The sequence below is a fragment of the Alligator mississippiensis genome, chromosome 14 (assembly GCF_030867095.1).
Source record: "Alligator mississippiensis isolate rAllMis1 chromosome 14, rAllMis1, whole genome shotgun sequence".
Lineage (NCBI taxonomy): Eukaryota > Metazoa > Chordata > Crocodylia > Alligatoridae > Alligator > Alligator mississippiensis.
In genome coordinates this window covers 34620361-34646701 of record NC_081837.1, presented here as the reverse complement: position 1 = coordinate 34646701, position 26341 = coordinate 34620361, and the positions used below count along the sequence as shown (strand labels likewise).

At 53.3% G+C, this 26341-nt stretch overlaps 1 protein-coding gene across 2 annotated transcripts; it reads right to left on the bottom strand.

Annotated features, from left to right (window-relative positions):
* Nucleotides 1-7400: 7400 nt before the first annotated feature.
* Nucleotides 7401-24848, bottom strand: STRIP1 (striatin interacting protein 1). Of its 2 annotated transcripts, none has more exons than XM_059717326.1 (21): nucleotides 24608-24848; nucleotides 23482-23551; nucleotides 22792-22866; nucleotides 21727-21861; nucleotides 19701-19821; nucleotides 18394-18462; nucleotides 17190-17296; nucleotides 16502-16629; nucleotides 14665-14847; nucleotides 14077-14294; nucleotides 13464-13529; nucleotides 13233-13344; nucleotides 12609-12680; nucleotides 12190-12264; nucleotides 11634-11731; nucleotides 10965-11091; nucleotides 10753-10853; nucleotides 10207-10273; nucleotides 9655-9759; nucleotides 9262-9466; nucleotides 7401-8622 (listed from the first exon to the last, which is right to left on the bottom strand). In XM_059717326.1, the coding sequence occupies exons 1-21, from the start codon at nucleotides 24812-24814 to the stop codon at nucleotides 8375-8377; spliced, it is 2589 nt and encodes an 862-aa protein (XP_059573309.1). In that variant the 5' UTR covers nucleotides 24815-24848; the 3' UTR covers nucleotides 7401-8374. The 2 variants fall into 2 exon arrangements, with proteins under 2 accessions (XP_059573309.1, XP_019348072.2); XM_019492527.2 differs by having other exon boundaries at nucleotides 13233-13296.
* Between the last annotated feature and the right edge of the window lie 1493 nt (nucleotides 24849-26341).

Here is a 26341-nt window from a genome sequence, read left to right as displayed (position 1 = left end):
GGGGATCTGCAAGCTGGAAGGCAGAGTCCCTCTCCTCCCCTTGGAAGGAGCCTCCTGATCCGTACCAGATGGACAGCACCTGGCCCTCCCAATCCAGCTCGGGGCTGGGTAATCTTGAGCAGGGGTGCACTGGGGAATTCAGCAAGAAACACGTTGAGGGTTCACCAGCCCCACTCCGAGCAGTAATAAGGGAATGAATCATCTCCAGTCTCCCTAAAAGCAACTTATGCATCCCAGCCTCTGACACACAAAGCCCTGCCTGGAAAGCTGCAGAAACTCAAAGCAGCTGTGGCTGGGAGGCTGTGGCAGCCAGTGGAAGCATCCAGAGACACCTGGAGCAAGGAGGAAACCTCCTTCTGCGCTCAAGACCAACACGTCCCATCCTCCACTCATGCTGAGATCCGGCCCAGTGCAGAGCTGTGCAGGGACTTGCACCCTGGGACCCTCTGTGGCCTGTCCTGCTGGCTCCAGGAAAGGGGCAGGAGAGCGGGTGCCTCTGGCGTTCCCCCTGCCAGCACAGGGAGATGACTGGTGAGTTCACGCCCCGCATTACAGGCTGGTTGTTGGCTTACACCCCTGCCTGGACACATAGACAGACTCATCCACAAGCTGCTCCTCCTGTTGGCCTCACAGGGCACTGACACGACAGCCAACATGTGGAAAACACACCAGCCAGGTGGGTGAGGCCAGTGTAAGGGGAACCAGAGTGTGATTGCGGAGGGATACGTGCCTCCTCCCCACCTTACCTGGCTGCTGCACATGACCCTGGGTTCATCGGTGACTGCAGCCCTGGGGTGACGAGTTATCCAGGTCTCAAGGATGCAACCCCCCCAGGATACAGATCACAGCCTGGCTTTGGCAGTGGAAAGGCAACTTTGCAGCCAAGGAAAGGACTCCAAAGACATAGGCCCAAGCCCCAGCTCTGCTCCAGGCTCCTTTGGGGCTTTTGAGCCAGTCATTGAATCACTCTGTGTCATAGGTGACTGCTGGGGATGCACGAGGGTGCACGTGCCCCCCCGACGGCCGACACTGATGCTGTCAGTAGGGCTTGTGCCCTGCCTGACAGGGCCACCGCTGTCGGCAGCCTCTGTGGGTGCCCCCCCCCAGATTCAGGAGTCACCAGTCACACATGCTTTGTGCCTCAGTTTCCCCACTTTGAAAAAAAAACAAAAAACAGAAGACCAGCCCTGGAGCAGGGTGCCTCTTTCACTCGGGGCCACCTGCTGCAAAAGCTGATATAGCTGGGTCCTATAGAGAGAAGGGTGGATGTAGCTGGTAGGCCCAGGCCCTGTTGCTAGTGAGAAGAGAAGCAGAGATAGCAAAGCCACTTTGAGCATCTCTGAATAAGCAGAAACTCCTGCTACCCTGTTCTCAGGAGCGAGGGGCCAGACTGTGCTGCTGGCAATTATCCAGCAGGGCCCTGCAGCAGCTCATCTGTCTCGGCAGGACAGCTCAACCAGCAGCGAGCTTTACAGCTGCCCCTTTATACTTAATGAATATGAACGGAAAACCCAGAGCCTGCTGCCAGGCCTTATCTAGAGCCTGACAGGCCCCTGCCTCCTCAGGGCATCCCCATAACTCACCCTGCCCATCTGACCTGGCCTGTGGCATAGCTTCCACTTGCCAGCACAGCCTAGACACCACAGCCCCATCCTGTGCCCCCCAATCCCACATGCAAGAACAGCTGGGCCCCCAGAGCCCCTCTCTGCTCCATGGTGGGGCATGCCCGTGTGCACCAGAGAAGAGCCCCTTTGCACCTGTGTCCCAAGTATGGAGAGCCCCAGGCCGGGACGTGCAATCCCTGTGACTGCTGGGTGAAGAAAGCCAGAAGCTAAACTCCAAGGGCAGCAAGACGGGGGCTTTGTATTGAACATGCATCTGAGGCTCCTGCCCAGCGTGACAGCACACAGGGCTCCCCCAACCACATCCCCTCTCCCCTGGTTGCCTGGAGCTTCCCTACACCACAAATGCAGCAGCTTAGGCCAATGCTTCTGCCCACAAGCTGGTGACGGGCACCCCCAGCAGAGCATGGGACATGAGTCTACAGCCCCCTGGGCCTGGTCAGCAAGCGTGGCAGGGCTTGCACAGATGCCAGCCCTCCCTTGCACCATCCAAGGGCTGGAGGGAGAAAGAGGGCTGGGCTGGGCAATTCAGCATAGTCCCTGGAGATTGTTTTAGGAGGTGCTTCAAAACCCTGGTCCTAGCTCTGCAGCTCACCCTGCACCCTTGTCTTTCCTGCCAGCTCCAGAAACAGCTGCAGGAGGGAGTCAGCCAAAGGCTTGAGGCTGAAACCCAGGGAATCTCATCACAGGTGTCAAGTACCCGTCAGCACTCACCCCCTTTCCCTCAGCGACAGAGCTGGTGACTAGAGGTGGTTGGCACCACTCCTCTGACCGCAGGGCTTTGACACATGGCACCTGGATCCAAACGGTCCCAGGCTGGGTGGTCCAGAGCCAAAGCCTGCCCACCCAGCCCAGAAGGAAGCCTTCCCCCAGGGGAGCAGAGAGGCTCAGAAGACCTGTCCTGGCTGCCGGGCTCCTGCTCTCCCCAGCATCCCTGCAGCCCATCCCAGGGGTGCTCTGGCCTGCTCTGCTTGGTGTCATTAGGCAGCAGACTGCTTCTTGTTAGATCCCCAGCCCTTGGCCATTGAGCCATCATGCTGAATTACCATATAGACGCTTAGAGCCAGCACAGCTCCCCAGCCTCCCTCCACAGCCTGTGCTGGCACATGCCTTACCTGCAAGCAAAGGCACCAGGGCATCCACAGGGCTCCGTGATGGTGTGCAGCCTCGGCTCCATCATTGCTCGCAGCAGAGCCCTGTTCATCCTGCAGTCACTTCAACTACATTAGTCTTTGCAGTGCTTGGTTCCCAGGCTTGTCTGGTCCTGGCCTGTCTCCTAAGACCCCCCAGCTGTTTGCTAATGGTGGGAGGGGCCTTTTTTCTCCTTGCTCAGCCCTTATCAGCTGACCCAGCTTATCCCTTACAGGCCGCATCCCAATAGCATCATCACCATAAGGCAACACCCTGCTGTCATGAGGCAAGAGGTGGCAGATGCCAGGAGCTCCACCATGCAGCAGACAGCATCACAAGGCTGATCCAGAGGGGACATGCAGTTTCCAGTGGCACTAGTGAGAGCCAAGGAGCAACAAAGGGACTGGGAAAAGGTCTGATTCCCCCTAACGGGGCTTGGCCTGAGAGGACCAGAGCAAAGGTAGGAGTGCTATGGGGCAGCACTGGCATGGGGACACCTTCTACTTGCAGAAAGGACATGTGCTGCATAGGGGGCAGCACATCTGGGAGGGGGCTGCAGGCAGCAGCAGTGGCCTCCCTGCCCCAGGGGTTGGAGCACAGCCAGGGTGGGAGCAAGTGGGGCTTGTCAGGCAAAGCCTGGGCTTCCACCTCTCTGCACCACATGTGTCCAATCAGACAGGCTGGGAGCAGGAAGCACAAGAGTCTGTGGGTGCTGTCTTGGCAGGAACAGGTCATTCCTTTCCAGCAGCCCCAAAATGTCACCCCCCCAGCCAGCCTCTCCCTGGCTCCTTGTCCAGCCAATCCCCTTCGCTCCCTTCCCTGCCTGGAGGGGAGCCGGAGAGACCGCAGAGCTGGAAAGCCAGCTCTGGAGCATCGTCCACGTGGCTCAGCCTTGCTGGACGCTCCCTCCGCACTGCCAGGCCATCGCAGCACAGAGCTGCATCCTGTGGCAGCCACGACACCAGTGTCCCAACATGTGAGCGCTCTCAAAACCATGCTGGGCTGACGCAGAGATCCCTGCGGGGCCATCTCCCAGGGGCAGGCCTGTGGCCATATGTGGTCCCAGAGCTCTGGGGAACCCTGCTCAGCAAGAGGGAAGCCCATGCCATGCCACCAGCTACTGAGCAGATCTGCAAACAGCCCTATGTAGTGCCCCAGAGTGACCACAAGTACAGGTGTCTCAAGAGTCCCCACCAGGCACGTGCCCAAACTTACAGTAATCCCAGTTGAAGCCAAGGCTGGAGTGACTCCCAGCTCCCATCTGGCATCTTTCACCCCTGACTCGCAGGGCGCTTTGTACAGCAGGGCATTATCAGCACCATCAATTCACAGATCCGGAAATGGGCCTGTGCTCCCTTCACCCCACCACGCTGGCAGCCAGGAGCGCGGTGCCCTGGCAGTCTACTGGCAAAGCAGAAGGGGGGAGAGTGATGCCACTAGGGAGAGATGGGGGAGCAACACTAGGCTAACAGTGGCTATGGATCATGACTGACGGCTGTGCTGGGGAAAGCCTACAGCTGGGAGCACCTGCTTCACGCTCGTGGCATGACCCTTGGCTTTGCCAGCACCACCCCCTTCCTCCTCTGTCGCTGAGTGCCACAGGATCCATGGTTTCAAGTTGCAGCAAAGGAAGTTTAGGTTAGGAAAATATCGAAGAGGATGGTGAACCACTGGAACAGGCTACACAGAGAGGTTGTGGACTCTCCATCCTTGGAGGTTTTGAAGACCTGGCTAGACGAAGCTTTGGCTGGGATGATCTAGGTGGCGATGGCCCTGCTTTGAGCAGAGGGTTGGATTAGATGACCTCCTGAGAACCCTTCCAACCCTCATTTTCTAGGATTCTGTGAAAAGCAGATATAGCCCTGAAGCCCGACCACAGCAGGTCCAGGACTCAGGGAGCTCCTAGCCCACAGAGTCACAGGTGAATAAAGATAGCTGCTGCAACCCAGAGCTGGTCTTCCCCCTACCAGTCCAGGGCAGGCAAATTGGGAGATCCCAGCCTGCCTTTGCTTGCAACACAGCACAAGTCTGAGAGTCACAGGCTCCACTGCCTGCAGCTGGGACAAAGTAAACCTGTCCCGCCTGAGCCAACCCAGCACTGCAGGCCCCAAGCAGTGCTGCACCCGTGAGAGCAGAGGTGACCGTGGATGGGGGCAGAGGCCCAGGAGAAGGTTGGAGCTAAGAGCTTGAGCAGAGCAGGTGGATGAGAGCAGGGCTGCGCACAAGGGCACGGGGAGCTGCAGGACCTACTTCAGCCTCCAGCTCTGGCTGGGCTGGTGCCACCTCGTGGCTACAGCTGACAGCTGTTCAGAACGAAGGGAGACGCAGGGCCCATCTTCCAAGGCAAGCGACTATGATGGAGAACATCAGTAAGAAAGGCTGATGTCAGACCTGCACGAGCAACACCCTGCATCCAGGTCCTCCAGAGGTCCCTGTGCAATGGCGGGAGACACCAGCTCACCCCAGCCATGGCCCTACTGCTGGCTGTGGCCACCAGGCAATGCTTCAGAGGAGGGTGATAAAACCCCAGAAGCCAAATAATGGACTGGTCCCTTCCCTCACCACCCCCATTTCCTCCTCCTCTGCAAAAAGGAGGATATGCAGGCACTTCCCGGTGATGCTGTGGAAACAAGTCTAGCCTTGGTTTGATGGCTCCATGGATGGGCTAGGCTTACCACAGTTATAAGATCACTAGTAGGGTAGAGCATAAACCCCAGCAAAGGGAGCTTCCCTAGCAGAAGGCTATTGCAGCAGGTCACAAGCTGGGTCCAGACAAGGACAGGCTTAGGAGCTAAAGGAGACGGTGCTCAGGAGCCATCTGCCAGTCTCCCAGGGACCGTGAATGAGTCCTTTGCTTTCCGGGCCATGGGGAAACCAGGGTTTACTGTAATCTCTCCTTTGGCTTGGTCTTTTGGTCCCTCAGCCAGCTGGGGAAGGGGTCATCTTTCTCTGCAGACACGTACAGCGCCTAGCACAGGGGCTCCAAGCCTGGGAGGAACTGCCGCATTAGACAAAGCAGATGAGGCAGCCAAGCCCAGGACAAGCCAAGTTATGCAGCAAACTCCCTGCCAAGGTGGCAAGAGATACCAGACAGCGGTTTCCTCTCTCATGCAGCGCCTCGACTCCACCCTTCTGCTTTACCCAGGAGGCCCCTGCCGTTAAAATTTCCACAAAGCTCCCCTCTCCTGTCCAAGACGCCTGGGGCAGAAGGCGCGGCAGCGTTTCGGCGCGCTAGCTGGCAGGGCAAGCCGGGCTGGGGAAGCCGTGCCAGGATGTGCCTGCTTGGAATGTGGCTGCCAGCAGCAAGCGCTTGGGAAGCTAGTGCTGGCCCACACCTCCCTGGGGAGCTAGACGCAGGGCCCCAGCTCACTCCCCACAGCCACTGGAGCTTGTCAGGAGATGCATTATGGCAGGGCAGAAAGTGGGGCCAACCAAGCTGCCATGACATTATGCCCAGTACCCTGTGACCCTAACTTCACAGCACCAGCAGCTAACTCTGATACTGCAGCTGCCCCAGCTCCAGGGTCCCTGACGCTTCCAGCCTGCCTCAGGCAAGACAGGGGAAAGGACTCAGCTGCAACAGAGAGGTAGGCTAGGAGCCAGGGCAGAGGCTTGGCAGTCATGCCAGGCCCCGGCTGCCAGCCGCAGAGCTGGGCACAGACGAGGACGCAGACTGCAATTGGGTAGGATCCGAGCTGCATGCAACGAACTTGGCTGCCAAGATAGCACTGAACTTGCATCACCAGCACAGCGCAGCACCAGGAAAGCGCGGGGACGCAGGCTGGGCCTCCTCCTGTCATCTCATGGGCCCCAGAGCATCACCTGTGCTGGTTTAATGTCCTGCATTGGGATGCCTCTTGCTGGGCTCAGAGGTTCCACACACAAGCAGCTTCCCAGGGTCTCGCTGGCCTCCCTTCTTCTCCTGTTTGTGCCAATCGGTGCACATACCCTTGCCCCTGCCTGCACCACAGTCCTGCCCACCTCCTGGGCAAGTTCTGCTTCTGCCGCTCCAATCTTAACTCACCTCCTGGCCTGAAAGGGGCTTCTTGGGCCACTGAGATCAGCCCCAGCATTTCTGAGCAACCATTATCCAGCACCCAGCTCCTCCCACGCCATTGCCCCAACCAAGTCCCCCTCTCCCCACCACATGCCAACACCCAGCCACAATGGCAGAGGTACATGGTTACTATATGCCGATGGCACCAGGAAGAGGAAGCTGCTTTATCTAGGACTGGCTGCCTCCAAGATTCTCAGCCACAACACAGTTCTCACCACAGCCAGGGAGGTCAAGAGCCTTTCCTGCTGTGTGACTTGAGTTCACAACTCAATACTAGGGCCTGGGGAGAGGAGTGCAGTCCTGTGGGATGCCATTATGCTGGAAAGCTGCCCCTATCAGTGCACGGCCCAGAAGAAACCCCATTCACGTCTAGAAGTGTGTGCTGGCGCCCGAGACAGGGATGGGTGGTCAGATGCCCACCGAGACCCACACTTTAGGCTGCCTCTGCTGGGAGCAAGGAGGTAGGAGTAGCCACAAGAGTTGGGAAGCGGGGGGGCAGGAAGGACGATTCCCCATGCCAAGCTGCGTCTGAGTCCAAGCACAAGGTTATTTAACGGAAAGAGTCACAAAGGCATTAAAAACCTGGCGGATCACACAAGAGGAATGGTTACTGTATTTATATGCATGTACAACTCATTTGCACCATCCAGAGGGGAGAGGTGGGACTGCAGCCTAGTACCAGAGCTCCCAGCTGCTTCTGCGTGCAGTGGCCTTGCTGCTACAGATCCTGCCTGTTATACCAGGTCCTGGCATAGGTCAGGCTGACGTTAGCCCCAACCCAACGACAAGAGCACCATGGCACCCGCCTCCGGCATGCACTTGGTGGCTAGCTGGTCCCCAAGCCTCCCCCGACCTCCCCTCCCATGTAGCAGCACCTTCTTGTCCCCTCCCCTACTGATCTCCCACCTATTACAGGGGTAGGCAGAGGCTGCTGTTTTCTCTGCCAGGGGAAGGCGCAGTTAGGAATGGACAGTCTAACAAGACAGGCAGCTAATGTAATGCTCTGCTTTGGGTGAGTCACCATCGGGGAAGATTGAACCTGGTTCTAAAGCAGGAGCCTCAAGTGCTTTGAGTGAGAGGCATAGGCCAGGCAGCTACAGCTGTTCCAGGCTCACAGCCTATAATAGGGTATGACCTCCGGTGCGCGGGAGGAGAGCAGAGCACCATGCCAAGGCCATCATTTGGGGTTAGAACAGCCCCCACATCTTACTCCCAGGGCTGTCTGAGGTGAGCAGAGGGGCAAAGGAACATGCTTCCCACTCTGAGACTTTAGTGTCTTGGAGATGACAGGGCCAGGCGGCAGGGGAGAGGACTGTCCTAGCCGCAGGCCCCTCCTGAGTCTGTGTGGAGACGAAGCCACCCCCGGAGCCCAAGATTCACCAGGAGCAGCAGAGGCTCGTGACAACAGGGCTACACCCTCACGTGCCAGATGGAGGCATGCAGCCACATGGAGGATGCCTCCTGTTCATGAGGGGACTCCGCAGTACTGGAGCACCATACTTCCCCTCAACGTGTCCATCCCAGCACCAGGTCTCTGCTGGCACCCCTGCCTGGCAAAAAGGCATCACTGCAGCAGTTCTTCCCAGGAGATGGGTCTGGAGAAGACTTCCCTTTCCAGCCACAGATCATAGTTCATCTGGAAGTCCTCAGGCAGCTCCACGCGCTGGCCCAGCACACTTTGTAAACAGTTATCCACAGGCAGGAAGTCAGGGTTGCTGTGCGCCCGGTCGTAGCGCCGGGAGTTGAAGCGCTCGATGCTGGCTCGTAGAGCACACTCCTCGGCTTGGAAGTCCCAGGGGCGTGCATCCAGATCTAGGCATGAAGCAGGGCAGAGCATGAGGCCTTTGTGAGAAGGGAGCACAGAGCCTACCTTCTCAACCCATGCCGACTGAGAGCTGCCAAGGAGCAGTCAATCCTAATCAGCATTACTCTGCTTAAGAGCACCCTCCTTTGGGCCCCCTCAGGGTATCAGCAATCACCAGCTGGGCACAGGGGGAACAACACAGGGAACTCAGAGGCTGGGGGAGTAATTCCAGCTTTGCCTGACAATACATGGCCTCTGCCAACAGTGGAGATATTGTCCCACTGAACCAAGCCATTAGCACTGTGGAAACTCCCTCTCCTTAACGTGTCGCTCAGCTATGCTGGGGAGCAGAGGTCCTGATAGCAGATGCAACGTTGTGTCAGGACCGGCTATATCACATGCACTGGGTCCTCTTTGGACTGGAGATGCAGCCAGGCAGGTTTCCACCTGAAATGTGAGGCTCTATCATGGTGGGAGCAGCTCCCCCACCCCTGCCCATCTTCAATATGGAGGTACAGCACCAGCAAGCAATGAGTCCTCCCAAGCTGGTGTTAAAGCCCTACTCCACTCATGCCCAATCAGTAGCACCCTTTGGGCTAGATTAGAGATCTGTGGGGCAGCAAGGGAGAGGACAAGAGAGGCTGTACCGTTTCCATAGGCCCAGTCATCGTTGAGGCGGTGCCGCACTTTCTGGTAGATCGCAGACATGGTCTTCATATTACTTTTCCTCCACTGCCGCCCCAAGTACTTGGTCTGCACCTTGAGCAGCTTCAGGACGTAGAGCTGCATCATAGCCTGTTTCACCTTCAGGGCACGTTTCAGGATGGGAGCCGACTTGAACACAACCAGCATCTGCAAAACATGCCCATAAGTCAGCCTGGACCTGGCACCAAGACAAGGCTAGTCCAAAGGCAGGCGCTACAGGCCACAGGCCTGGGCTTCTAAGACACAGGGCAGGGGTCCACAACCCCTCCACATGCCCACCTAGGCCTAAGCACTTTGCACTGGCTCAGCCCAGCTACCAGGGGCTCCTTACTCACCATGGTGCGGGAATGTTTCCATTTTGTCAGCTTATTCAGGATCCGCAGGAGGTTGATGCAGGAGAACAGGTTCCGCCAGCAAAACTGATTGTTGTCACCTGCTTCCTGTGGGAAGAACAGAGCCGAGGGCGTGAATGGCCCAGCCCAGCTGTAATGCAGTGCTGCTACTGGGAGGAGCTGCCTGAAAAGCTGGTGTAACCTGCCCCACAGAGGCAAGGGGAAGCAGCTGGGTCCTTGGTGCCTAGGCCTGCTCTGCTCGGAAAGCATGCACAGGGCCTTTCCAACTGCTGCTGATAGTCCCAAGCCCTGTGAAGCCAAATGAGGAGGGCCGAGGCTGTCCCAGTAGGCAAAGAGCCCCTACTCTCCCAAGCTATAGCTACCTGCTCTGGGGCAGAAGAGCACCTGCCCTGCATGTGTTACTGGACAGTTCCTTTCTGTCCAGCCCCTCTGTACTGCAGAAGAACACCCGGCCAAGGAAACCCTGTGCACCCCCCACCCTCCCCAGCAATGTCGTGGCCTATGAGGGACAGCGGTGTGGGGGTCCTAGCTTACCAGACTCTCTGCTGTCAGCTCCGGGAGCTCATGCACCACGCAGTAGGGGTAATCCAAGACAGAGATACTGTGAGGAGGAGAGAGGGCATCAGTCTCCACTGCTCATCAATACCCCAGGGTTGAGGACAGGAGATTCATCTGCAGGACTCCCTGCCACCCGCAACCCCATGGTGCAGCATCCTGAAGATGGTCACTGTAGTCTTTTGCCCCAAGGGGCTCCCAACTGCCCAAGCCCATATAGAGATGGGACACTGTTGCTGATTCAGGCAACAGGAAAGGGAGTCTGGGGTGAGATCAGAGTGTGGCTTCCTTCCTGAGGGCCATACTGCAAGCTCCGTCAGGGAGAGGGAGTGGGTGACCTATACCTGTTTTGGGTGTCCCACTGCAGAGTGAGACTGGGATCCCACTAGGGTACCCTTCCCCAAGATGATACCCTTCCCCACACCCACAGTGGCCCTCTGTGCGCAGCGATCTCAGCCCATAGATGTGAAAGGGTCAGTGTGGGACCCTAATTGTGCAAGTGCCAGGCTCCCAGCCCCCCGTCACCTGTTCTTGGCAGTGATGTAGGACATGATGTTCTGATTGAAGAACTTGAGGATGAGCGGGATGCAGTTGGCAAACACCAGGTGCTGGGCCATGTACTCAAACTAAGACCAAAGACAAGGCAGGCAGCTGAGCAGGCAGCCCCTGCCCTTACCCCCAGTGCTGCCTGCTCCCCAGGTAAGCTGTGCCCAGTGAAGGTCCCCACACCAGCTCACTTGGTAGATGTGATTCAATTTGAAGTGCTTGAGGAGCAGCAGCAGGACAGCAGAGATGGCCTTGACAATGATCTCTTTGTGGCGATTCACATCCACCCCCAGCTTCATACTCTGCAGCACCGTGGTTCTGGATGACAAAGCCACAATCTTAGCACAGAGTGAGGAGCAACCCACAGGAGACAGCACCAGATAACCCAGATGAAAAGATAAAGCAGGGCAATAGCCCCTAGACCTCTCCAGGTTGCTTCCTGCATCTCCTCCCCTCACATTCCACTTCATCAATAAACAAGCTACATCTCAGCCCAAAGCCTCCAAAAGCCTTAGAAACATGCCCCAGTTCAGGAGCATGACTAACAAAAGTCCCCCACATTTGACTGAAATCACAAATAGACTGGCCTTAGCCTGATGCTCTGGGCTGAAACCACAGGGAACGTGCATGTCATAAGACAGGTGACACCTCCCAGAACAGAGGGAAGGTGCTTGCTGCTGGGATGCCAACCACCACTGTCTGCACCCTTCTGAGATTCCCCAGAGGTCTCCCATCCAATGAGCAGCCAGATCCCAGCCGTTTTAGCCTGAACAACCTGGCTAAGCCCTAAGCTAGGGGCTGGGAGACAGAGACAGCTTCCACCCACCACAGGCCTCACCCCACCCACAAGCTGCACTCACGGCATCTCCTCAGGCAGGACATCTGCCAGAATGTTGATGGAATCTGTCTTGGCCTTGGAGGTGGGGGCTGCAGCCAGCAGGATCTTGAGCAGAGCAATCTGTGGAGAAGAGCTGGGTGAGGATGGCAGGCTGTATCAGGAGGCACTGACTCTACTGACCCAAACCGCTCTCCCTTGGCCATGTGCTACTGGATAACATTGGCATTGGATAGGTCAATGGACTGGGGAGGCCTGAAGCCATGTGACTGGACATGGTTCATCATCATTCCTCCTCATCATCATTCCTCCTTGCCACTGAAATACGGCCACCCCTAGGGAGAAACAATGGTAGGGATGGGTCCGAAGTATTAAAGGACGCAGGCAGGAACAAACCAACAGAGGAGGATTTTCCTCACATCAAGAGGTGGCAGGATGAAGGTGAAAGCACTGTGATCAGGCAAACCCATTTTAGTGTGAAGAATGAAGGAAGACAGGGCCCAACAGTGCTCCTCCAGGAAGGAGAGAATGGCTGAAGTTCAGGGAGCAGGGGCAGAATCAGCAGAGGGGACACAACTCACCATGTACTGGGGCAGGCTGGGGAGGAGCCCCTGGTACAGGATTTCTGCCGGGACTTGCTCCACTTCCTCTTCCCCCTAAGACAGGAAGAGGGTGAGACGCCCAGGCCTGTTGCCACCTCCAGACTCTGACATGTGGCAGAAGGCTGGTTTGCACTAAGGTGCATGGGCAGGCCTGACACCCCCTGGCTCTACAGAACCAGACCTAAGTGCCCCCACAACCCCTGACCACATCTCTCCAGTGACCTCAGGAACCAGTACTGCAGGCTCAGCAGGAGGTCACCTTGTGAGGATCCCAGAGAACAGATCATCCTGAAGAAACCCCCACAGGAGCTGCGCCATAGCCAGGCCTCTGCCCTCTGTCTCACTCCATCCCTTGCAATGCACAACTCCAAGAGGGGAGTGCTCCCTGAGGCACTCACCCCAGAGAGTGGGGAGCGAAGATACTCCTCCTCCATCTGAACCTGGACTTCTGCAATCGATGTGTACTTGTGCTGTGCAGAGAAAAGACCATGGGAGGTCAAACTATGAGACAGAAGCCTGATGCTACAGTTGCCACAGCTGCTGCATGCACACAAGGTAAATCAGGAGGGGCATTAGGAAGATGCCTGTAGTATTTCATTTATTGCTACCTTCTCCTTGATCATCTTTCTGAGCACAGGTAATGGCAATGAGCAACACCTCTCTGCTCTCTTGTTGGATTTAACCCTCTCTAACTAGACAGCAAATAATGCAGATATCAGCTGCTTTGAATACTTCCTCCACTAAGGCTGAATCAGCAGTGGCTAGTCACCACACCTGGGGAAGGGCTACCCAAACCAGTCTGACCAGCTGCAGGGCAGACAAGGGAATCTGGAGGAAGTTAAAAGGGCAGATGTGCAAAAATAAGAGAGGTGAAGGCTCCAGAACTGTCAGCCAGCAGGGCTGCAGCTCAAAGACAGCTGGCCCCAAACCATGACTGCACTAGGAGGGGCCACCCACTACAGGGACAGAGCCCCCTGGACAACACACGGAGCTAGGACGAGAGCTTGAAGAGGGGCACTCACCTGTTTCAGGGTCCGAATGCTCTCATGGATGGGCCTAGGCAATCCTACAACGGTGTTTGTGTCACTGAAGAGAGAGAGGTAGACTGCATGCCGAGTCTGACAAGCGCCCTTCCTGCTCAGAAGGAAAGGGGAGCAGCTTCTCCAAGACAGCAGACCCACCCTCTGGCTCTGCCTAACACTCCCTCCCCTCTAATTGAGTGCTGCCAGTAAACTGGCTTGGCTTTCACTCACCTCCCCAGGGTGTAACCAATGAATTTGCTGCGACTGGATTCCAGAAACATCTCAATGTCCTTCTCTCTGTTGGACGGGGGGGGAAAAAACATATCCCATCTGATCATGCCTCACATCTAAGTATTTCCCATACTCCCCAGCACTCATAGATAGGAAAAGTGATCTTGAGCAGCAGAACTTCCTGAACTAAGCAAGATGCTACCATAAAGCCCCAAAACCTCACTCCAGGCATATCATTCCCAGGATAAGCTGTAAAGATCTTGTCCCCAGGGATACACCCAAGATACGTTCTTCAAAAAAAAAAAAAATCACAACATAAACCACCACATCAATGACATGTTGCCAACACCTCCACTGCTGATGTCCCTGCTAGTGGGATGGTTGGTCTTGACAATGCCATCACCGGACAGTTGCCAGAGGAGCCTGGCTGTTGTCATTACATAATACAATGACTGTCTACAACCAAGGAGCTACAATTCATCTCTCACCTTAACCATCAACCCTATGTGCCTGGGACAGGGTTGAGGGGAGAAGTTGAACACTCCAGCACCCCAGAAAGGCAATGTAAGCTTGTTCTGACCCCAAGAAGTTCTTTATGGTGCTGAGGACTGACCTGACCTTGGGGGCCCAGGGCAGCCCCTTTGGGCAAGTGATACGGTCAGTCGGAGGGTGCTGGATGGGTGGAGGCATAACTTCGTCTCGTTCAAGGGGGAAGGTCTCGCCCTCAAGGCTGTTATCATCATCATTTTCCTCTTCTTCCTCACGGGAGTCATCAGCTTTATAAGGGTCCCGCTCATTGAAGGCATCTAGGTTGTCCTGCTTAATCAGGGCCTGGAACCAAGCAAGAAGTCAGCCAAGTGTGGGGCAAGGTGAATGCCATGTCGACAGAGATATGGGGAATCTCACTTAGGGAAACAAGTCACCCTGAGATGACACCAGTATCCCACACGAACAAAAGCAGCATCATACTGGGTCAGACCATAGGTTTATCTAGACTAATACCCTGTATCTCAGATTTAGAGTGTGGATGCTAAGGGGAAAAAAATATTTGTGCAGGGCCTACCCAGGCTCATCTGTCCCCTGCCCCTCTTCTCTCACTGCTTGCAGGACTCATGCCTATGGGAAAACTGGTCTGCCCCATGAACCACTGTCCCGTTACAGGTGAAGCAAGGCCCTCAGTCTATCCCATGCTCGTCCTCACCTTATGCTCCCTCCGCCCTCGCTTCTGCTGCTGTTCAATGAGGTCAGAGGCTGATGCTGGTGGGGATGCAGCCCTCATGTTGCGGATCACTTTGATGCTGTCCTCCGGAAGTGGTGGGAGGCCCAGCATCTCCCGTTTCTCTGCCTTCATGCTTTGTAGCTCCTCAAAGCCTCCTAGAGTGCACTGCAACAGGAACCCCCAAAAGCTCCACTTAGACTCCCGCATGCCATGGCACACAGGGCTTATGCCTCAAACACCTCCACTAACTCCAAGCCTCAAGCCCTTCCAGTGCCACCAGGAGAAAGTCCGTATAAACCAATCCCAGAAGCACCAAGCTTGGCCAGTAACGTCTTAAATGTGGGACTGGTGATGTCTTGTTTGGGCCGTATCTTAGCACATCAAACAATGCAGCTCTCCGTCTGAAGACAGCTGTGGAGAACCAGGTTGGTTTGGCCACTAAACATGTAGCTCTTAGCAGCTAGTTCAGAGATTTGCACCTGAGTAAGTCCAGCTGCCCCACACTCGGGCTCTAACAGCTCACGATCATAAGACGTGCCAGACGAGGCCAGATGCAGAAGTCTAGCTAATCCAGTGGCTAGGCCTGTTCCAAGGTGTCTATGTAGAAGTGATGCCATAATGCCCTGCACCAGGTTACCAGGCAGTAAAAGCAGGGCATCTTCTAGCAGCACTGCCGCTTGCCTTAAAACAGCTTCTGAAGCACAGCAGAAAGCACCGCGTGAGCCAGAGACCAGCCCAGCTCCTAAGGCCCTCAGTGCAAATAACACCACCTGGAACGCCACCCAGAAAGATGAGCCCTTGCTTCTAGCACCAGGCACTGAGGCAAGTTGGGAGCGCTGCCCACATCAACTCAGCACCTTGGACTGAGCAGAACTGTGCTGCATGAGAGCAGGAGGTGCAGTTATTCTGGGAAGTGCTAAGAAGCAAACACTTTGAAGCTGTGATGGGGAAGGAAGCCCACACTAGAAAGAGCTCCAGGGGCATGGGCTGCGCACACAAAAATCCGAGGAGGCTGAACCCTGGTCCCAGCAAGAAATTGCAGCAGTCCTCATAGCTACTCAGACTGCAAGCTGTTCAGGGCAAGGGTCACTTCCTTGTTGTTTCTTCAGTGCCTAGAACAGTGGAGACATGCCTGTGCTAAATACTACAGCGATACAAACCAACCTCATGTTTTCCTCTGTCCTAAGTAGGAAGCACTGAATTGTTAACCCAGCATGAAAGGGAAGCAACTCAATCCTGTTCCCATATCCCAACCCTTACCACACTGCTGTGGCCATGAAGTTCATTCACATTTAGGTAAGAAGCTGCTAGGTTTCTATAACTCCCTGCACATCAAATGAACCAGAGGCACTTCACACTACAGATGCTATTCTGGCTTTGTCCTACAAGTCAATACACAGGGATCCATACTGAAATAAGCAGATTTGTTTCGTGGCACTCAGCAATGCAACTCAAGACAGGAAAAGAAAAATACTGCAGGGCACCGAAACGGACAATGGAATATGGATACGGAGTAGCTACCCAAGATGCAGTTTGGGCAAAACATTAGGATTTGATCTATCGAGAAGGCCTTATAGGGATGTTACTGCTCTGGGATGGAGATACTGCTGGTCCCAGGAGCGGTCCAGTCCTACTGTCCATAAGTCTATGATGCTCAGGCACATCTCAGGGCAGCTGCACTGTGCTCACTTCAGGGTAAGACAGTCACAGCCCTGTATCATTTGCTTCCAGCCAAGTTCACCCCAGATTAGGTCCTAGGGAGAGAGTCTTTAGAAAGCACCTGTTTAAGCTTTCTTACCCAGGCAATAGTGGCTCTTACCAGTACAGTCTTCCAGAGCAGCAGCAAGACCTTCTTCATAGGGAAGTGAGGGGCGTGACCACTGCAGAATTTGGTCACCATGCCAAAAAGCATGACGGAAAATGGCTCATTGTTATACAGCGGGGCACCTGTAAGCAAACACACTAGTGCTAGTTGGGCTTCCCTGAAGAAACCCCTACCCTCCTCAAAACAGACTCCCCTAACAGCCCCTTTCCCTGGGTCCTAACAACTTACACTTCCATACCCCTTTCCTATTCACTCCAGCCAACTGCTCTATCCCTTTCAGAAGTCAGAATCTATTCTCTCACTCTGGCACTGGGGGAATGAGCACTCCAGAGACCAAACTCCTGCTCTGCTATGTGTGAGGTAAGGCAGAGGTGATGGGAGTGTTGGCTTCCTTAGCTCAACCAGCTCTACTACAAACCAGCTCAGCTGCTGCTAAGAATAAGGGTCTTTCATCCCATTCAGATCTTGACTGTTTTATAGAGACAGCCTACAGGGAGTACTGCGGCATCTATCAACTGGGAATCAGACTGGTACCTTATTTCTCCCGCAGCACAGCACCACCAACCTGGCTGAGAGCCAAAACACAAGGGAGTTTCTGTGCATCCCCTGCCTATCTCATCATGTCCCAACTCACCTCACCCATCTACACACAGGCATGTGACACTCCAGCAGAGGGACCTACCTAGCTCTGCACGGAAGGTCTGCCTCATAGTTTTCCACTCCACCTTGTCTCCCTCGCACTCCTGCCGGACGGTCTCCACAATCAGGTACATGATATTCAGTAGCACCCTACAAACAGCAGAGGATCAGACCCCACCACAGAATGAACAAGATGAGAACAGAGTAAAAAGCAACTGCCTGGAACCTGTTGGCTTCAATTAAACAGACAGGGGCTTAGTCTACATTGCAGTATGGTCAGCAGCATCTTATCTCCTTGCCAACACAGCTATGTCCACCAGCCTGGATACAGCTGAGCCAACACAAAAGAACTTCTGTCTGCAAAAGGTCTGTCATTCAAGGAAATGGTGAATTCAAACTGGCAGAAAAAGCTCTCTGGTGACACCACAGGTCTGCTGGCAAAGCTATGACAGCAGCTACCCAGAGATGCAGGCACTACAGTCCACTTCAATTCCTTCCCACAAAAGGAGGGGGCTATGAACAAAGAGAGGAGGGCTCCCACAGGTGAGTTGGGTACAAGAAACCCTCTAGCTGCAGTATGTGGGTCCAGTGGGTTGTCACCTTTAAGGAGGTCAGACAAATAAATGAGGAGGGAGCAGTTATAAGGCATTAAACGTATGATCACCATATAAAGTGAATATAAATCTCAGTCCCCCATTTTCCACATCTGCTTATTCTTCAGGATCAAGTATTCTCCACTGACCTTTGATAATGTTCATGCACATTAGAGAGGGTTTGCACTGGTGGAGACCAGTTTACTCATCCTAAGTTTTATTTGTATTTATTTCAAATGAGGGATCACCAAGCTGAACAGGCTAAAAACAACTGCCAGGCCTGAACTCCTCAGCACTCTTTTGACCCATTTGTAATAATTCACAGGGAACAGTCTGATCCAGCATGGGAAAACTCTACTGGATTCATCAGCTCCAGTATTTTGCAGCTAGGAGTTGCCTGTACTCAATTCCTCAGATGTCAAGGCTGCCTATCATGTCTGTAACAGTTCCCACATTGCAGAAAGTGTAACCAAGGCAGTGAGGGCCAACATTAGAACTAGGAATAGTATTCAAGCCTCCCAAAGGCAGGCAATAAATCCCACAGTGCACCTGGCCCAAGGCCCTTCCTCAATCCCAAAGGCCTTTTGCTTAGCTCCTGATGTCCAGTGTTCAATCCCTTATTAGCTTAAGAAGGTTATTCACAAGGCTTCTTACCTCAAGTCTGTGCTATCAGCCAGGGAGATGGCAGGCTTCCTCACTGCACTGCTGCATGCTGCACTGTTGCTAAAGAAGGAAACAGAATCAGCAGCTCAGATCAGGTTGCTTGCATCTCCCTCTCCCTATAAAGAAACAGCTGGGAAGTTTTAACACCAGCAGAAGTAACCAACTGACACACAGGAGCCAGCTGCTCTGGCTGGGATGCAATGCAATACTGGAAGCCTCCAAATGGATAATGCAACACCTGGAACAAACGCAGAACCCTTCATGCTTGCCAAAACTAGGGGTATCTAGATGGAGTTCCATTCTCCTCAGGGAAACTGATGATTTCTCAAACATCTCACTGATCCTTCCCCATCACCTCAGTACTTCAACCCATTTCTCAGATAAAAAAAAACTCAGTGACTTGCCCAAGCTTTCAAGGATGTCAGAGCTGTGATTACCATTTAAGAGTTACTGGCTCTCAGATCTAGTCATGCCACCCTTCACTCAAGTGTTAAGCTCTCCACTATGAAGAGAGACACCAAAAATAAAGCGCCCTCTCCTCAATGGATTTTTCACCCTGCGTTCCCATTAACAGCGAGCCAAGCATCTGCTCATGACAGATAGTGAGAGGTGACAGCCTCGCTCTCAGATTACACAGATGGACTCCCAATAGGAATCACATTCTCCAAAACTGTCTGGCTCCATGCACATCTCCTATCTTTCTACCCACAGCAGGGGAGTGATCAAGTGAGAACACAGGAGATGACTTCTCAAGTATGCCCTTTGTTATTAAAAGAGACCAGCTGCTTTGCAATGGCCAGGAAGCTTGTCTCAAGAGACTGGAAATATGATAGATTTTCTACTGCAAGTCACCAGCTGAAACAAGCCCAGCTGCCACTTCCTTGACAACTGCTTGTCAGCTAGTAAAAACTGCTTGTCCTACAAACTAAGACCTCTGCAGTACAAAAACACAGCACATTTGTCCACGGGACGAGGATTAGGGAGCAAATGGACCTAGTGGACAGTGAGAGCTGGTATTTCCACAACAAGTTTGGAGCATATTGGTAGGGCAATATGAAAAGGCTTTTGCCTGTCATACATAGTTTTGGACATGAGGCCCAAACCAACCCACAGAAGTTAACAGGAGACTGCCCAGCAATGTCACAGGACCTCAGTTGGCAGCAGAGAACTGCTTACAACTGAGTACCTTTCACAAGCTGGAAAGATATCCAGGTACAGCAGTTCACAATCCAGTTATCAACTTGTTACTGGCACAGCTTTCCATCCTCCTCCCATCCCCTCAACTCTATGGCACTCACTCAATTTCCATGTTCAGAAGCTCCACCAGAGCATTGAAGGTACCAACTTCCAGCAGCAAGAAAACATTGTATCGCATCCAGGCCTGAACCTCTGCTTCAGAGCCACACTCTCCAAAGGTGCCTAGAAAAACATGATTACCGATTCACTGACAGATAGTGAGCCTGGCAGCACCTGGGGGCATCAGATGCACATTTACAGGCAGGGGAAGGGTCTGTCCTCTGGATGATGTGGAGCTGCATTAGTGTTAGTGAAAGAGATGGACAAAACGCAGGTCACTTGCCTCCCATGGTTGGTCCAACTAATGGGAATGGTTGATTCCATCAAACCTTGTACCAGAATTTTTTTCCAGGGTTGAATAAAATCATTCCAATTGCAACTTACTCAGTTAGAGCAGTGATTCTCAACCAGGGTGTTATAGCACCTTGGGGTACTGTCAAGGGTGGTGCAAGGAAAGGGTGGTACTGTCAAGGGTGGTGCAAGGCACCATACAATATTAGCACTGTCATAAGATAAACCCAGAGATTTCAAATAGAAATCCACAGCTCTGAGCCTTCCAAGTTCTCTGCAACCAAAAAACTACACTATTATTTTTCCATAAGCAAGAAGAGTGAAAAGTAAGAGCTGGCATTTTCTGAGGGGCACCTCAAGTCTACCCAAGGGTCCAAAAAGGCTGAGAACCACCAAGATAGAATTAACAGGTCGCCCTGGAATTTTGTTAGCACACAAGAAAGAGACCAGTGTCCTGCCTGAGCCCTGGCCCAGGGATGGCAACTGTAAAAACAGGGCACAGAAGCTAGAGGGGAAAATTCAGAGGGTGCAGCATCTGTGAAAGGCCTCTCTCCATAGCCCCAGGCTTCCCACAGCACAGACAGCAGGCTTGATATGAGTGGCTGGAGCATTTAGCACCACACACTGTGCTATGGAGTGTTCTACTGGCAGCGGTAGGAAGGCTGCTGCAAGGCCCCAGACAGCTCTAACTTACACTGGAACCTCCTCAGATGCCAGTATAGGCAGAACAGAGAGCCCAAAGACAGCTTAAATAATATGTTATCAGAAGCACTTCTGAGAAGCACAGCTCTGACACTCAAAACCATCTTTGCTCCAAACACTTGTGTGTCCTGGGCCTCGGAACCCAGCCCCAAAATGCAAACCCAGCTAGGACTCGAGATGAGAATGGTCTGTCTGTTTCACTGCTGGAAACTGAGCGACACACACTAGTAAAGAGGCAGGAAGAAGGGGAAGGGAAGAAGGGTATTTCAGGTCTCCTCCAGGCCATACACGTCACAGGAAATGGTCAAGTTTCCCACGAGAAATGACACCATGCCAGACGTCAATGGAATTTGTCCCAGCAAAGAGGTGGCTAATCTGTGACAAAGAAGTTGCTGTTTAAATAGGAACTTAATGCCAACACAAATTTAACATCTGGCCAGGTAGATAGACCCCCCCACTGTCCCACAGTGCTCTGTTCTCCTTCCCCCCACTCCAAAGCTACCAGACTAGCAGACAGCTGGCTAGCAGACAAACCACAGAGTGATCTGTCAGGTAGACTTGCAGGCTGCCCTATCCCATTGCTGCAGAGCAGAGACAGGAACAAGGCTGCTATCAGCATGGGCTGCCCAGGTGGGAAAACTGGTGCTCTCTGCTCTCCCAGCCTGCTCCCTGGCCCTTTAAACATCCTGGAACACTTGCAGACCAGGAGCCCAGCACCCTGGGGTGCCCGGTTCCAATGCTACAAGAACCCCTTTAAGCATTCTAGAACTTGTAGCCCAGGAGCCTGGCATACTGGCCGGCCCCATGCCAGGACCAGTTGGGCAACAGGTGCGAAGAGACCCCCTAAGGGCGGTGGCACTACAGAAATAACATTTTGAAGCAGCTTGAGACAGCTGCAGGGACACAAAGGAAACTGATTTCAAATCTCTCTCTTTGTTTTTTAAACTAACACCCCTTACAGATTCAGCACAGAAAAAGCAAGGGCCGGGGTGATTTCAGGAGGGTCAAATCCCCTTAGCTGACATGGTCCCCTACCTTGTGCAACATAGAGGATGGCCCGGGCTACCTTGAGCCTTTTCTCCCTGGCAGTGACCTCCAGCCCATCGAGGAGCCGCATGGCATGAGTCCGGTGCTGATTGTTGTCCAGCTCGGTCCATTTTTTATCATGCACTGAAAAACCAAGAACGATCACTTTGGTGAAATGGAAGGACTAGCTATTTCTATACCTCCCTAAAAGCCACAACACCATGGACCAGTTGCAGCTCTTCTTCCTATGTAAAGATGCAGATTACATGGCCAAAAATTCAGGGTATCCAGTACTGACATTAAGATAGACTGTCAATCTGGGCAAGATGTTCATCACAACCCTGGAACAGAATATAAACATATCTGATCTGCTAGAGGTCACACTGAGGAGACTCACTAATGCCAGCTACTGCAAGATCAGATTAATGAGACTTATCCTTTGAAATACACATCAGCTACAACCAGAAATCAGTAGAGTCTAATAGCTGGTCAACAGTAGGTCAGGCTTCCCAAACTGTCTGGGTCTTGTACCATAGCATGGATAATAAAAGTTAATACTAGGTCATTACTGCTGCCCTTAACATCAGCTATCCAACAACTTAAGAGAAACTGCAGAATTGTTCTTCCTTTTTCCCTATTTATATTTCCCTTTTCCTTTCTCTGCTTGCCCATTCCTCCCTTCACATGCCCTCTAGGAGTTTGCCACATGCCCTATGAGATACAAGTATCCCAGTTTGAGACCAAAAGGCATAGGTAAAATAAGTTGATTGTTCATAGTGCCTTCCACAGCCACAATTGGCACTAACTGTCCACCACATTTAGAGAGATAAATTACTGAATGAGCCAGAAACAATGTGCTCATCGGTGAGGTACATTAGCAAGGTGTCCCTTGGATAGAGACAATATTTGCCAGCAAATACTATAAGTTGTAAACCAAGTAAGGGATGTTTGTAGTCAGTTCCTGCCCTGACACAGGGATAACACATCAGTACTTGCATCTCCTCATGAATGTTCTACAGGTGACCCTAAAACCTATGAACAGGGGACAAGAAGGGAAGAATAAACTTATCTTACCATGGACCCTAAAGTCTTCCTCAAAGCACTTTCGGTTCAGCTGGAATTCTGGGCCTTCAGTGTAGCTGTACAGTTCTGCCAACATACCATAAACCGTGTCTGGTTGTTGTCACTTTTCTTTCAGCATCCCCCCCAAAAAGTACTTCTCAAAGACTGCCTATGGTAGTCACGTAACAAACAGGCACAGAACAGAACTCAATCCTAAAGCTCCTGACAATCAGATGTGTTTTTTTCTTTTCTTTTTTTTTTTTTTAATTTTTTTTTTTAAGGTCCCCATCACTCACATTTCACATAATCAAGAGTTTAATACAATAAAAAAACCCAGGGCATTATGCAAGTGAAATTTAACATGAAAACTTTTGATGGTTAAAACTATTATTGCCAAACTAAAGATGTCTTTAAATTAAGAGATAAGATATTTTTGCCTAGAAGTACTTGTAATCCAAACAGCAAAGCAACTGTTAGGATGACAACCAAAAACCCAATTAAAAAGAAAGAAAAAGACGCACTCAAACGGAACCAACAGTTTCTGTTGTCCGACTCAAGACAAATAAAACACAGCATATGGCAAAAACTATGGTTCAAAATAGCATTAGCTTTACTATACACAACACCAAGATGCAGCTAAAGATGAGTGCATAGCAAAATACAACTTTTCTTTAGAGATCAAGAGGGATTAAATTCCCTTACCAGATAACTCCGCAGCCCATTTATCGGTATCTGCATATTCAAACTCCAAGTCTGGGGATTCGGAATAGCCCTGGTGACAGAAGGAAAATTCACTTTTAAACAAAGCACGTTTCATTAAAAAGCATCAGTAAATCAGTCAGAACAATAAAAGTTAACCCCCTGCTGCAGGCTCATGCTGCATCTTCAGCCGAACACCCGGCATTTATCAGCAGATCTTAAATGTTTCTGAGGCAACCTGCTGTGTATCCCCCGTCTTCTGGGCTGATGTAATACTGATCGCTCTCTTGTGTAACCTTGCTCTGCGCTGCTGCGCGCAGCCATACGTGATCTCTACACACAACTGGCCTCAAGACAACTTGGGGGGTGGGGATCTCCTCAAGTGAAAATCACTGTGTAAAACAGACAGAACCTCTCGTTTAATCCTAGCATTAAAGGTCTTGACCACAGGGGCCTCAGAGACCGCATTGATGTCGGACAGCACGAACCCCTGCAGAAATGCATCGCTGGGATGTCACGTGCAGGAGGGCCCTCCACGCCAAGTAAGAAACAGACAAAAACAAGAAGTCCAAGAACACGGGGAAAGTGCCCGAGTGCAGGGGGGGAGAATAACAAGCCAGCGAGACGCCGGAGTTGCTTTAAACCACCTGTCACAAGAAGAAAGGATCATCCCGCGCCTTTCCAAGGGGAAAGAGAAAGCTCTTCCTCGGGACTTCCTCAAGACACAGCCTTAATCTCCTGAGAAGAGGCTCTTCGGCCGGCCCTAAGGCAAGCCTCCGGCTTTGAGAGCCTTTGTGACCCGTCACAACCCCCCCCCCCACCCCCGCTGGGAGCTCCTCCGTCTCCATCAGCTCCTGGGAAGGAGGCGGCATTTTCTTCTTTGAAAGACGGTGATCCGTGTCCCAAGCAGCACAGCAGATGCGACTCGGAAACGACCTGCCTGCGGGGCTGGGAGGGGACATGGCGTCCAGCCCCGGCCGGGCCCCCTGCACCACCCATCGGGGCCCCACCCGACCAACCCCCTGCCTGCCACAGGGACGGGCACCGTAGGGGGTGTCAACACACGCGAGACGTGGGGGCACAACCCCCTCCATGCCCGTCTAGCCCCGACCCCAACCCCTCCGCTGACCTCCGAGTCCTTGCGCTGGTTGCGGTTGAACTCGCGGCCCTTCCCGCCTGCCAGGCCCGGGCCCTGCGCTGGGCCTGGGCCTGGACCTGGACCTGGGCCTGGACCCGGACCAGGCCCCGGCCCCGGCCCCGGTGCCGGTGCCGGGCCGCTGCGCGGCTTGTTGTTGGCCGCCAGCGGCCCCGGCCCCACGAAGCCGCCAGGCTCCATCTTGGCACCGCCTCACCCCCGCCCCCCACTCCGAGCCCACATCTCGCGAGCTCTCACCGGCTGCTCTCGCGAGAACTGCAGGAAGAGCCGAGGAGCCGCCGCCATGCTCGATGCCTCGCCAAGCCCCGCCCCCCGCCACCATGCCGGGTGTGGCTACCAATGGAACATAGCTCCGCCCCCCCAGCGGCCATGCTGGATGTGACCGCCGCTGATGGGCCCCGCCCTGCGCGGCCATGCTGGGTGTGGCCATCAAGGAGCTTCTTCCCCGCCCGGGCGGCCATATTAGGTGTGGCCATCTCAAGCTAGAGCACAGAAAGCGATTTAAACTCATCCCGGAGCCCAGTTGAGGCCTGAAGGCGTCATGGCCTGGTCCCAGCTGCCAAAGCACCGTCATTAACGCCGGGGAAAACGAGGCACAAGTGGAGGAAGTGATACACCCAAGGCTGAACAGGAAACAAGTGGCAGAGGAAAGCACCCCTTTTGTCCCCAGGCCCCAGCTAGTGCCAAAGCCTCCAAACAGCTTCCCCAGGGTACCTCTAGCCCCTGCAATTGCTTCCACCAGGGGGAAAAAAAAAGCCCCTGTATTAATGGTTCAGGAACGTATTTGGTAGTCGTAATGGTCTGAGACAAAAAGAAATGCAAACATCTCATCAGGCTCTGGGCAAATTCAAGATGGGGACAGGCCTTTGAGCCCGAACACTTGCAGAAAAAAGAGAATTTTTTTTGCGGTTTCTTAGTTGGGCTAATAAAAGGTATCATTTCTGAACCAACAGGTCTGTATTCTTGTATTCGCGAGGGGCTCTGGTAGCATTAAGGACCTGTCTCAGCAGGGGAAACACCATGACTATGAAGTGGCTTTCCCACTGGCCTCCCACTTTCACTTCCAGTGGGAAGATCTCAGATACACGCCAACTTTATGGAAATAGGGGACTCCTCCCTAGCTTGCTCTTGCGGCCATATGGCCGAGGGCAAGCAAAACTCGGGGGCATCCGAACCCCAAGCCTCTGGGCTTGGGCCTGCACGTAGGATGCCCACCAAAGACATCGCAAACCTCTGAAGCCCCATGTGGGGTGGAGGATGCTTGCCGGTAGCAGGGCCACATCTGGTTCTTGAAAGACTCACAAATTCGGAATGGATTTGGCCAATTTGACTTGGGACATGAAAAATTTTCCAAAAAAAGCACAAACCTATCCCGAGTCCGGCAGCAGCAGTGGTCTCTGCTATTTGCTTGGCTCTCTGGAGCATGGGCTACGTGCAGCTTCATGGGAAGAGCCCAGTCACCCGTTTGGTGTTTTCAGCCGGGCTCTGAAAAGAAGGGGATGGGACAGCACCAGGGTTTGGCCTGGTAGTACGGCAAGTGCCACAATGCCTGCTTGGAGCCGGGTAGCCTTGTAAGCTGCAAGCCGACAGGTGGAAGTCCTGGGGGTGCCGGGGGCAGAAATGGCAACACGCCCGTCTTTGCATTGCTTGCTCAGGGCATGCACGCTCATCCATGCAAGCAGCTTTTGCATAAGGTGGCAGGCAGCT

Bases quoted from the DNA above. Each gene is read 5' to 3' on its own strand.
- STRIP1 (XM_059717326.1), bottom strand. From the start codon at position 24,814: ATGGAGCCTGGCGGCTTCGTGGGGCCGGGGCCGCTGGCGGCCAACAAC. The intron at 13,530-14,076 runs GTCAGTCCTCAG...CCCGTCCAACAG, and splicing joins CCCTGGGCCCCCAAGGTCAG to AGAGAAGGACATTGAGATGT. The intron at 8,623-9,261 runs GTACAGCCTCTC...CTTCATGCCTAG, and splicing joins TGACTGGGCCTATGGAAACG to ATCTGGATGCACGCCCCTGG.